This window comes from Penaeus japonicus, unplaced genomic scaffold, assembly GCF_977035675.1.
Source record: "Penaeus japonicus unplaced genomic scaffold, GWHDUDI00000001_assembly GWHDUDI00000009, whole genome shotgun sequence".
Lineage (NCBI taxonomy): Eukaryota > Metazoa > Arthropoda > Malacostraca > Decapoda > Penaeidae > Penaeus > Penaeus japonicus.
Genome location: NW_028234411.1, coordinates 404745 through 418989, shown reverse-complemented (window position 1 = coordinate 418989; position 14245 = coordinate 404745). Strand labels below are relative to the sequence as shown.

General features: G+C 32.1%; 1 protein-coding gene across 1 annotated transcript in view; it reads right to left on the bottom strand.

The window, feature by feature from the left end:
• Window positions 1–4587: 4587 nt before the first annotated feature.
• The window catches only part of LOC122258886 (uncharacterized), an 11409-nt gene continuing 1751 nt past the window's right edge, over window positions 4588–14245 (bottom strand). Inside the window, 2 exon segments of the mRNA XM_086539458.1 lie at window positions 4588–4737; window positions 13538–13655. Coding sequence (XP_086395584.1) covers window positions 4588–4737; window positions 13538–13655 — 268 coding nt within the window.

The following is a 14245-nucleotide window of genomic DNA, read 5'->3' as shown; positions in this document are numbered from 1 at the left end:
GTGACAATTGTTCGGAATGTTTATTGTCCAAATAAAATCATTATATTCAAATACCATCGTGATCATCCGGTAATCGATCAAATTTACTATAATCACCTGTGGCCAATACCGTCCTTGATCATTAGGCAACTTACTAAGAACATATTTTCAACCTTTTATGTTGGAATTTTATATAGCTGAAAATTACCGTGTAGGGAATTAAGAAAAAGAAAAGAAAAAAGAATATGCCTGAAAGAAAGAAAGAAAGAAAGAAAGAAAAAAAAACGATGTCGTTTAGACATTTGCAGACTATTAACACTTGACAATTTTTTGTTTTGATTTCAGTAATTATTCAAACAAAACCTTATTTCAAAACTTTCCCAAGTTTCCACTTCGAAAAGAGAGGAAATAAACCTGGGTTGGAGAATTCTTGATGAAGACCGTTAAAGTTTAGATAAGTAAATACTCTACGCTCTGGATCTGTATGAATACTAATTTGCAACTCAACTTAAACTCATCATTGGATTAAAATTTCTGTAGATTCCATCGTCATGTAAGAAGAAAAAAAAATGGTGGTTGGATTTGAGTTTAAATTTATCAAATGGGTATAAAAGAACAAATGAGCTTAGAGGGATAATATAAAAAAGAATGAAAAAAAAAAAATACACTTCTCAACCTGAAAATAGTAGAAAACATTTGCAGATTGATGGAAAAGGTGATGAAAGTTATGAGAATTAAAATTTGATAACTTTCATTTTCATTTACAAATCTGTCGGTATATTAACACGACAGAACTTTTACATTTACATTTACAAATTTGGCAGAATATTAACACTTGACAGAACTTTTTAGGATTCATGTAAATATTGAAACAAAATTTTTTATTTTCAATTAGCAAACTGACCGGGACGTTCAGCTGACATTGACATGATTTGGCCTATTTTTTTATGCTTTGATATTCCTTTATTACAATAGAGCTTTGCATTAAACAAATATTTGAATATTATAAAATATGAACTTTCAGATACTGAAACTGTTATATTTGACATTTTGTCCCTATAATACCAGTCATGTACTACTTTGACAGTTGAGTATATATGTTATATTTGCAAATCCCAAGTATTCCTACTCCCTCACTCTCTCTCTTTCTCTCTCTCACTCACTCACTCACTCTCTTTCTTTCTCTCTCTCTCACTCACTCTCTCTCTTTCTCTCTCTCACTCACTCCCTCACTCTCTTTCTTTCTCTCTCTCTCTCTCACTCACTCTCTCTCTTTCTCTCTCTCACTCACTCACTCTCTTTCTTTCTCTCTCTCTCACTCACTCTCTCTCTTTCTCTCTCTCACTCACTCACTCACTCTCTTTCTTTCTCTCTCTCTCACTCACTCTCTCTTTCTCTCTCTCACTCACTCACTTTCTTTCTTTCTCTCTCTCTCACTCACTCTCTCTCTTTCTCTCTCTCACTCACTCACTCACTCTCTTTCTTTCTCTCTCTCTCACTCACTCTCTCTCTTTCTCTCTCTCACTCACTTTCTTTCTTTCTCTCTCTCTCTCTCTCTCTCTCTCTTTCTCTCTTTCACTCACTCACTCTCTTTCTTTCTCTCTCTCTCACTCACTCTCTCTCTCTCTCTCTCACTCACCACTTCTTTCTTCTCTCTCTTCACTCCACTCTCTCTCTTTCTCTCTCTAACTCACTACCTCATCTCCTATCTTTCTCCTCTCTTCACTCACTCTCTCTCTTTCTCTCTCTCCAATCACTCACTCACTCTCTTTTTATTCTTTCTCTCTCACTTCCTCTCTCTCTTTCTCTCTCTCACTCACTCACTCACTCTCTCTCTTTATATCTCTCTCTAACTATCTTTCTTTCTTCTATTATCCTCACTGCATCGCGCTGCTTTTCTTCTCTCTGCACTCACTCTCTTTCTTTCTCCTCTCTCTGTCTCTCTCTCTCATCATCTCTTTCTTTCTCTCTTCACTCACTTCACTCTCTCTCTTTACTCTCTCTCACTCCTCCTCTCACTCGTATTTCGTTCTCTCTCTCGCACTCACTTCTTCTTTCTCTATGCGCACTCACTCTCAACTCTCTTCTTTCTCTCTCTCTCACTCTCTCTTCTCCTTTCTCTTCTCACTCACTCACTTTCTTTCTTCTCTCTCTCGTCACTCACTCTTCTTTTCTCTTGTCACTCATACTCTTTCTTTCTCTCTTCATCATCTGCCTTTCTTTCTCTCGCTCTCATCACTCTCTCTTTTCACTCTATCAATCACTCACGTTCTTTCTTTCTCTCTCTTCACTCACTCTCTATCTTTCTCTTCTCATCACTCACTTTCTCTTCTTTTCTCTCTCTCTCTCTCACTCTCTCTTTTCTCTCTCTCATCACTCAATTCTTTTTTCTTTCTCTCTAATTCATCTTCTTTTTTCTCTCTTCACTCATCTCCATCACTCTCTTCTTTCTCTCGCTCTTCTTTCTCTCTCTCACTCACTCCCTTCTTTCTTTCTCTCTCTTTCACTCACTCTCTCTCTTTCTCTCTCTCACTACTCACTCACTTTTTCTTTCTCACTCACTCTCACCATCTCTCTCTTTCTCTCTCTCTACTCATATTCTTTCTTTCTCTCTCTTCACTACTATTAGTCTCTCTCATACTACATTCTTTCTTTTTCTCTCTCTCACTCACTCTCTCTCTTTTTTCTACTCACTCACTCTCTTTCTTTCTCTCTCTTAACTCCTCTCTCTCTTTCTTCTCTCACTCACCTCACTTCTTTTTTTCTCTCTCTTCACTCATCTCTAATCTTTCTCTCTCTCACTCCCTCTCACTCTCTTTCTTTCTCTCTTCTCATCACTCTTTCTTTCTTCTCACTATCACTCTCTCTCTTCTTTCTCTCTATCTCACTCATGACTCCATTTTTTTCTCTCTTCACTCATGACTTACTCTTTCTTTCTTCTTTTCAATCACTCATTCTTTATCTCTCTCATATCTCCTTTCTTTTCTCTCGTTCTACCTCACTCTTCTCATTCTCTCTCTCGTCACTCATCACTCTCTTTCTTCTCTCTACTCTCACTTTTTCTTTCTACTCTGTTTCACTCACTCTTCTCTTTCTCTCTCTCTCATCATTTCTTTCTTTCTCTCTCATCTATCACTCTCTCTTTTTTCTCACTTCTCACTCACTCACTCCATCTTTCTCTTTCATCTTTCACTCACTCCTTCTCTCTTCTCTTCTCACTCATCATCACTACTCTCTCTCATCTCTCATCTCACTCTCTCTACTCTCATTCTTCTCTCGCTCTCACTCACTCTTTTTTCTCTACTTCACTCTCACTCTTCGCTCTCTCTCACTCCCTATTCTCTCTTACTCTCTTCTTCACTCACACACTCTCTTTCCTTTTCTCTCTAAAATTTTTCTCTCTCACACTCTAACACTCTCTTTCTCTCTCACACTCTCACTCCCTTTTCTTTAACTTTTCTCCTACAATATCTCTTCATCACTCACTCTCATCGATCTTTCTCTCTCTCACTCACTTCCCGTCACTCTCTCTTTCCTTCATCTCTCATTCTCTCCACATTCACTCAGTCTCTCTTTCTCTCTTCTCACTTCACTTCCAACTCACATCTTTCTTTTTCCTTCTACATCCTTCTCTCACTCACTTCTTTTCTCTTCTCTCTCACTCCTACTCAATTTCTCTCACAAACTCTTTCTTTCTCTCTCACTCACACATCACTCTTCTCTTAGCTTTTCTCAAGACTCTTCTAATCAACTCACTTATCTTTCTTTTCTCTCTCTTTCACTCAGCGCAATCTCTATCTTAAAATCTTTCATCTCTCTCCTCACTCACTCACTTTCTGTTCTTCTTCTCTCTCATCATCTCAAAAGCTCAACATCACTTCTTCTTTCTTTCTCTCTCTCATAACTGTCCACTACTCCTATACCTTTTCTCTTCTCTCTCACTATTCACTTTTCTTTCTTTCTCTCTCTCATCATCATCTTCTCTACTCTTTCTCATCTCCTAACTCAACATCATCTTCACTTTTCTTTCTTATCTTTCTTCTCGCTCATTCACTCACTCCATCTTTCTTCTCTCTTTCATCTCTACACTCTCACTCACTTCTCTTTCTTTCTCTCTCTCAAATCGCTCAAACTCTACATTTCTTCTCTTATCCATTCTTCGCGTTTCACTCACTCACTTTCTTTCTATTCTCTCTCATCAGCTCTCAACTCACTTCTCATCTCTTTTATCTTCTCTCTCAAACTCACATCACTTTACTCTCTTTTTTCTCTCTCATCTCTGCGCACTCACTAATCTGCCTCTCTCTCTCTCACTATTTTTTATTAACAATATAAACATTCAACTTTCACTTATCTATTCTTCTCTCTCTAATCTCATCACATCACTCTCTCTCTTTCTCTCTTCAACTCACATTCCCCTCATCTCACTTTCTTTCTCTCATCTCTCACTCACTCTCGTCTCTTTCTCTCTCTCACTACTATCTCACTCACTCTCTTTCTGTAGTGAGCAGATGCTTCAGCTATTCTTTTCGGGGCGCGATCTCGCTTCTTGTGTCGGGCTCCTACCCAGATTACCCTGAGTTATTCATGGCGCCAGGAGTCATGAATTCACTGTACAGTATGGACGAAGGCGAAGATTGCAGAGGAACTTCCTGCAGGAGGCGCTGACGGAGGAATACCCAGACGCCCTGGAACTGATGATCGGCGGTTTTTACTGTCTGAGGGAGGAGGATGAGACTTTTCCATACCCAATATAGGCTTGGAAGGAGTTGTTCAAGATCACCAGTAGCATTCGTCTTGATAAACGGACTTTTTTTTTGGATACTGGCGACGGAAAAATTCCGTTTGTTTGTTGCTTGGCGGCCAAAGTTCCTTGAGTTGTGCTAGTCCACGGTAATTTTTATTGCTTTTTAAGACATTTAAAATCATGTAATATATGTTAAATACGAGTATCTTATTTTATTTCTATTCACGATGTAAATTTATGACTATAATTTATGTTAACCTCTTTTGCGCTGTTTCTTTTCCTTATCTCTAGTTTATCAAATAATGGATACAACCAGTTATTTCTTTTATTTATTTAATTTACGATTTAAAAAACGAAAAGAAAAGCCTTAACTCGTCTTTAAGAGCAGACGAAATTTGACTAGTATCTCACGAGTCTTTGCTGCGCAGTTTTAAATCTCGACGAAACAAGGTTGGGCCGCACGGACCTTGTTGTGTTATAAGAAAATGGTCGGGTACAACGAACCTTAGTGTTTAGTTCTTGTCACTAAGTACCATCTTGGATCTCAGCTGTGTTACGGTCGGTCCTTCTCCTTCAGAAAGCCGACATTTTTTTTTTTTTTTTAACGGATTTTTATTCTTATGGCTTTCTCTTTTTTCTGCACTTATGATTGGAGTCCGATATGCATTTGTAACAGGTATTTTTTTTATTTTATCTAATGTTTTTATTGAGATTTTTGCTTTTAGGGAGTGTTTATTTGTTTGATATGGCTATAGATTTAATATAACTTTGATTAACTGGCTTATGCTTTTATTTTCTCGTTACGTTATGTTTAAAGAAGTTGAAAGTTATGAACTTATAAAAGTATGTATTCATCCTACTTTGATTATAGTTTTATTTCACTTTATTTCTGCCTTTTATGTAGCCAAGATTCCTTGTGTTATCGTGACTTGACATTAGAGTACGGTAGTAGATTTTGTATGCTGAGCTTTTATGGTTTAATAATTTAATGGATGTCATTTACTTGGCGGAGTCATTTGGTGAATTAATGGAGTATATTAGTATTGTTGGTTCTTATACGAACTGTAATGAGACATTGAGTGAATATCTCTGCCTTCTATGAATTCTTACTCGTTTATATTTTTTAGAGGAATGGCTTGTGATGATTTCTGATTTAGTGAATTCAGTCGATACAAACCCCTTCCGCACTTTCCCTTTGACGGTCAGGACCTAGCTGGTTACAGCTTTGGCCTAGATAGGTGTGCGTACTATGCTTGAACGTTGATACGCTATCCACTTTTTAATTTATTTAAATTTCTACCCTGCCCCTGAGCAACCGCAATCCGACTCTATTAATAACTACTCTCGTGCCGAAACAGGAAGCCGAGACTTGCTCTGCTTATTCTTTTTTTTATACTATTTTACGCGGCTCGCTACGGCCCTTGCCCTAGGGAGATCCCATCCCCTACTTCATTCCTTTCTCATTCTCTCCTTAAATTCATATCACCTCTTATCATCAAGTTCTCTCACTATCAACATCACACCATCTTCTCTTTCACATTTCTCTCTCGACTCTCTCGACTATTCTCTTATAACAGCTCAATCAATCTTTCTCTCGTTCACTCACTCACATTTTCTTTCTTTCTCTCATCTCAAATAATACATTATTCACTCATCCCTAAATCTCTCCGTAAATCGTTCTCTACTTCAAATTCTTCACTCACTAAAGTTTCACTTTCTTTCTTTCTCTCTCGCCTCACTCACCTCACTCTCTTTCTTTCTCCGAGACTCTCAACTCACTCTTCACTTCTAATCTCTCACATCTCATTTTAACAATCTTATCTTTCTTCTCTCAATTTCCTCTCACTCACTCTCTCTCTTTCTTCTACTCTTCATCTCACTTTCTTCCTTTCTCATCGTGCTCGTTCATTCACTCTCTTTCTTTCTCTTCTCTCTTTATCTCACATCACTGTCAACATGCACTTCTCCCTTTCTTTCTCTCTCTCTGTATATAAATTCTACTTTACACTCTCTCTCTCCTATTTTAAATCTCTCTCTCACATCACCATCACTTTCTCTTCTTTCTCTCATCTCTCACTCACCTTCTCTGTTCTTTCTCATGCTCTACTCACTTCACTCACATCTCTTTTACTTTCACTCTCACATCTCTCTCACTCACTCACTCTTACTTTCTTTCTTTCTTTCTCTTACATTCATCACTTCAATTCTCGTTCCTCTTCAATCTCATCGAAATTTATACAGTGCACATTTTATCAATTTAATACCAACATGCACAAATACTTGCAGCTCTTATTAAAATATGGTCAGTACCAACGTTTTCACAAACTGATAGCTATTTACTGATGCTGCTTACTCTTCCTTACAAGTCTCTTTTTCATTTGTTTCGTCCCAATTACATCAGAGACACACGTTCAGGGCACTGGAAGACATAAACCAGTGACATTTGATGCAGCTGACGACTTTATTATTGTGTCTGCGTTTGAAGGCAAAGATGTAGGTTATCTTAGGATTTGTAATTACTTTTTCTTCACGGTAAAGTAGGCGGCTCTTGTGAGCTACGTTTGTTTTTCAATGGTATCTTTTGAATCTTTAAATTTTGTGGAATATGTTTATTCTTTGTCTTTCTTATTTATTTTCGATTCTCTGTAGATTATTAATTTCCCTATGTCTATCTCTTTCACTTTTGCTCTCATTCTCACTCCCATTCACTTCTCCTCTTCTCAACTCTCTCTGGTACTTAACTCTCCTTCCACCACCCTGTGCTCTGTCTGAACTGGGGTTTGTGGCTCGTCTCTTTCTAATACTTATGTTTCTCTTTTTTCCCTCTCGTTTCATCTCTCTTCTCTCTCTGTATTTCATGTATGTATATATGCATAAAAGAATCGATGGATAGCTAAAATTTACAATGAATAAATGGAATACAATCATAAGGGGTCTTTGTCTAAGCGCCATAAACACTAAATCCGGAGTAAAGGTTAATACACCAGAACCTTCAGACTACTTTAATGGAGCTCTGGATCAAAGTCCAAAGCTTTAATCAAACCACATGGTAGAAAGAACTGTTAATCACCAGTCATTTGCACGCGGCATAATGAAAACGTCATACAAATGGATGCGTGTGTATTGTGGAAATTTAAACAATGCGTGTTTGATATAAGATGTTCATCTATTTAAATTTCAGATAATAGTCCTAAACTCTATAATAAAAAAAAAAAATAAAAACAAAAAAACGAAAAGAAAATACCCAAATATAATCTAGGGTTTAGGACATAGACAGGAAAATGAATATTTCTTGGTTGAGAAAACATTCTCTATTTTGTGAAAATATAATTCATAAAAAATAATCCATATGTCAAATGCCTTCGGTTATAGCAGCATTATTATTTTGACATTCATACAAAATACAGAAATTTATAAACTTCTGTGGGCTGTCAAACTCGCAGGAAAATGAATCTTTCATACTTCTAAATATACAAAGTGACTTCAGAGAGTTGACAAAATAATGGTTTTGAGGGGTGTATCTCATACTTAAGACAACATATTTATAGTTATGCACATAATTATATCATATAACTTTTCTTTTCTTCATTAACACACCGCATTATTTTTATTCATCACAATCATGCTTCCTAAAACGCGGAGTTCTGTCAGCTTTTTACGAACAAATACCAGCTCGAGTTCTTGCAAGGCAGCAAATTCTTGTGAATAGTGCCTACCGAGTCGTACGTCTGGCAGGGAAGTCTCGTTTCGCCTGGGGATGGCCACGGAGGGTTTAATCTGCCATCCTGTTTTAATTCGGTTTTATTAGGTTTTATGGCCGACTTTACGACGGAAAGACGGCCTAACATGCATACATATTCATATTCTCATTAAGGATATCAATATCCTATAAGCATAATGTCCCATTAATAAAAGTCTCAAGTTGGCCGGTTCAAATGAGCTGTATAAGCGCCGTGCTATTTAGTTTTTTAGGTACTATAAGGGATGTTCCCTATCGAGGTTAGTAGTACTATTATTTGCTATTGTTAATTACATTTGACTAAAATACTCCTGTCTTTTAGTGTCGTATGACAATCTCTCAAAATAAAAAAAAAAAAAAAAAAAAAAAAAAAAACAAAAAAAAAAAAAAACAAGGCACTCAAGGCCGAAGCACCACAGCTTTTTTTGGCAAGAACATGGCATCAATGGGTTGAATATTGTTAGATTGCTTCCACTCTATCATACTTACGATCAGGTGTTGATTATCATGCTTAGGAATAAAATTAGCAGTCTAGAAAATTATATAACAATGATGCTATGTAGTATCATTCTCGGTGCTTTCTAAACAATGAGGAATGTGGCTATTATGAGAACGAAGAAAAATATATTATAGTCAATGCACATCTGGATGTTAAAACAATACGGAAAATCTCTTTATTTTAAAGAAATTCCAAAGGTAAATCTCGATAGATTTGAGGAATCGAATTGGCAACACCATTAATGCTCAAATCTCATGGCCTAAAGGTGGCATACAGATTAATGCACCAATCAATGTACCCAATAGGATGGACGCCATTTATCTATGAAGTATGACAGTAAACATTTTTTACGCAAATGAAACATTGCGGTGTGATCGCTAAACACCGCTAAATGATACGCATAAACGGCCCCCCCCCACCCCCCCCCCCCCCCCCCCCCCCCCCCCCCACCCCCCCCCCCCCACCACCCCCCCCCCCCCCCCCCCCCCCACCCACCCCCCCCCACCCCCTATAATACATATTATATTTGTATGAATTTTTATATACATATTTATATATATATATATATACTATATATATATATATATATATATGTACAACACACACATCACACAACGCACACACACGCACGCACACACACTCTCACACAAGCACAGCAACACAAACACACCACACACACGCACACAAACACTCACTCTACACGCTCACACACACCACACACACACACTATATATATATATATATTATATAATCATTCTTATATATTATATATATAGAATATATATAATATGTATATTTATGTTATATATAAATAGATAAATATTATATACATATAAATGTTAAATAAATTGGAATAAATAAATAAATGTTATATATATAAATTATATATATTTATATTATATATATATATATATATATATATATATATGTATGTATGTATGTATATGTATATATAGGTTATATCATTTTATAAATAACTCGATAAATATATAGTATCTAATATATATATACACACACATATTTCATCTTATGATTATATATAATACTTATATATTTATTATATTATATATTTACATTTTATATCTATATCTATATCTTTTCGATATCTATCTAATTATCTATCTAAATCATATATCTATAGATTTTTATATATATAGATATATATAAAGATAGATTTATATATTATATATAATATATATATATATTAGAATTATATATATAGATATATATATATATATATATATGCATACACTACACTTACACAAACACACACTCACACACACACAACACACACACATGCACACACACCACAAAACACATACACACCACCACGATATATATATATATATATATATTATATGTATATATATATATATTTCTATATATGTGTAAATTATATATATATATATTATATTATTATATTATATATATTTATATATATATATCTATATATATAGATTATATATATATATATATATTATATGTGTGCTGTGTGTGTGTGTGTGTGTGTGCATGTGTTGTATATAAGAAATTAGATAAAAAAAAACATATTATATTATATATATGAACAGAGTTATAGGCGACAAATGTAAAAGAAGAGTGAAAGATATAGATACTATAGATATATATATAATATCTCTATATTTTTTATATATATATTTATTATATATTTATATTTATATATCAGATATGTATATATATATATAATTATATATATATATATATATACATTTATATAATATATTATATATATATAAAATTTATTTAAATTATATATATATTATATATAAATATATATAATATATATATATTATATTATATATATATATATATAATTATCATACACCTCTAAGCCACACACACACTACGACACTCAAAATACACACACTACACCACACACACCCACAACACACACAATACACACAACACTCACACACACCACACATATATATTATAGATATTATAATATTAATATATAACGATATATATATTATATATATATATATATATATGTATATGATAAGATTATTTAGATAAAAAAACATATATTATATATGAACAGAGTCTCTTAGCGACAAAATGTAAAACGAAAGAGTTTGTATATATATATGATATATATATATATTTATATATATTATATATAGCTATTTGTTATTTATATTTATATTTATATATAGATTATTTATATAGATATACATATATGTATATATATATATGTATAGATATATTTATATATAGAGAATTTATATATTTATAGTTTAATATTTTATATATATATATATCTATATATATACATACACCATCACACACACAACACTCACACACACCACACACACACACACACACACACACACAACCACACACACACACACACACACACGACAACACAACCCATTTATATATATAAATATATATATATATATATATATATATATAAATATATATATAGATTATATTGTATTATATGAAATTAGAAAAAAAAAACATATATATAATGAACAGAGTTCATAACGCGGACAAATGTCAATGATGGTATGAATGAGGACTGAATATCTAAAACACGCAAGGGGAAGAATTTTGTTTAATTTGACGCCATTCGACGGAGGTCTTTCTAAACAAATACATGTATTTTGAGGAAAGTCCTCGTCGAAACGGTCAAAGACTCTTTGCGTGTTTTAGTTATTCAGTCTCATTCATACCTTTCTTTTATTTATATATAATATATATAATATTATATATATATATTATTTATATATATATACGTTTCATATATGTGTATGTTATACATATATGCATAATATTATGCTATCATATACATACACACTACACTCCCTCACACACAACACCACCACACACACACGCACACACAACAAACATATATATATATTATATTTATATAGTATATATATTATATATTTATATGTATATTATATATATATATATATTTATATATATATATATATACTATATATAAGTAATATATATATATTTAGACTTTATATATATATATATATATATATAAATTTATATATATAGAGACTTGAGAGAGAGAGAAGTGAGAGAGAGGCAGTGAGAGAGAAATTTTATATTTATATGTATATTTTTATATATATAATATTATATATTATTAATATATATATATATTATAATATATTTGATATATATACACACACATACCAACACACAGTGTTGTGCGTTTGTGTGTGTGTGTACGTGTGTGTGCATACATATGCATACATAGTGCGTTACAACCACATCACGCACCAACACACATGGGTATATAGAGATTTGTGTTCCTACAATTTGTGTGTGTATATAGTAGTGTTTATTTATATATATATAGAAGGTGTTTTAGTGTTAAATATTTTTAGTAGGTAGTCCAGTTAGAGTGTATGTGTGAGAGTGATGAGTGAGGTTGTGTTGGATTGTCTTGTCTGATTTTTATATTTTGATTTTTTGATTATTTGTTTTATGATATTTGGTTTTATTTAGTTCGACACACTCATACTAACTCAAACATTGGGAGTGACATTTGATGTATTTATTTTTAGTAATATATATAGTTATTGCAGTGATTAGATTATATTTATACTACATTGATATAATAATTTATTTAATGATTTCGTTATATCTATATCTATATATCTATCTATCTATCTATCTATCTATCTATTATCAATCCTATATATCTATCTATTATTATCTATCTGAGTCTATTATATTTTCGATATATATATAATATATATTCGATATATTTATTTATATATTATATAGGTACACACACTCTCACACACACACACAAAGATGTATATACATAGATATATTTATTTATATATGTATATATATATAGTATATATATATATATATTATGATATATAAGTATTATATAATAGATATATATACATAAGATTAATAATTATTGTTATTTTATAATATATTTATATATAGATTTTTATATAGATATGTATATATATAAATATTCACTCATGACACACACACGTGTGCTGGCGTTTGTGTGTGGGTGTAGTGTGTGTGATACATATGTATACATAGTGGTATATAGTATTATGGCTGTATATATATATGTTTATAATATATATAGATTATAGTATATATATATATATGTATATTATAATAAAATATATATACATATATATATATATATTATATATATATATATATATTAATATATTATTACTATATATATATATGTACACAACTCATAACAACACCTCACATATGAATTATACATATAAATATTATAGATATATATTTATAATATAATTATATATATTATATTATATTTTTTTTATATTATATCATATATTATATTTTATTATATATATATAATTTATTTATATATATATTTAATATATTTATACAGATATCTATATCTATATCTATTATCTATCATACATATAATATATGTATTTATTATATATACAATATATATATATATATTATATATATAATATTTTATAATTTTATATATTATTTATTCATTATTTAAATATACATATGCTTTCATATAGATAAACCCGAATAACCAGAAAACTTCAGGGCCTGAATTGACTGCACAATCAGAGCTCGCTTCTGCGGTCCCGAGCAGAACTCTGGGCGACGCAACTATCCTTGCACACAATGCTTTTTCTCTTTTTTCTGGCTCAATTTCCTGCTTGCGATTTCCTGATCTAAAGATGCAGAATACACATAATTGCATATTTATACTATAAGACCATGTGCACGCGGTAAAATAACATTAATTGGCACACACACACATACATACACATCACACCTACACACACCACTACACCACACACACGACACAAGCTCACAGTGATAATGACAATAGAAAACATTAGTATAATGATGATGGTAATACTATAACTATAGTAATAATTTTAAATGTTAATAATTACTTTAATAATAAGGATAGTGGTATTTATATTTTGTAATGATAGTTGTAGTTGTGATAATAATGGTTTAAATGGTCGTGTAGTAAAGATAATGATAATATGATGATGATAATAATGGTATAGTAATATTAGTAATAAAAGAATAGCAATGCCTATAATGATAATGGTCGATGATGTAATAAATAATAACAATAATACTGAATGCTAATGATGGTTACAATAGAGATAATGATGTTAAATATAGTATTGATAATGTTGATGATAATGATAAGAAATAAATATGATGATGATGATATTTCCATTACGATGATGATAAAGCTTGATGGGGATATTGTTTATGTGATGATGATAGGATGATTATGATT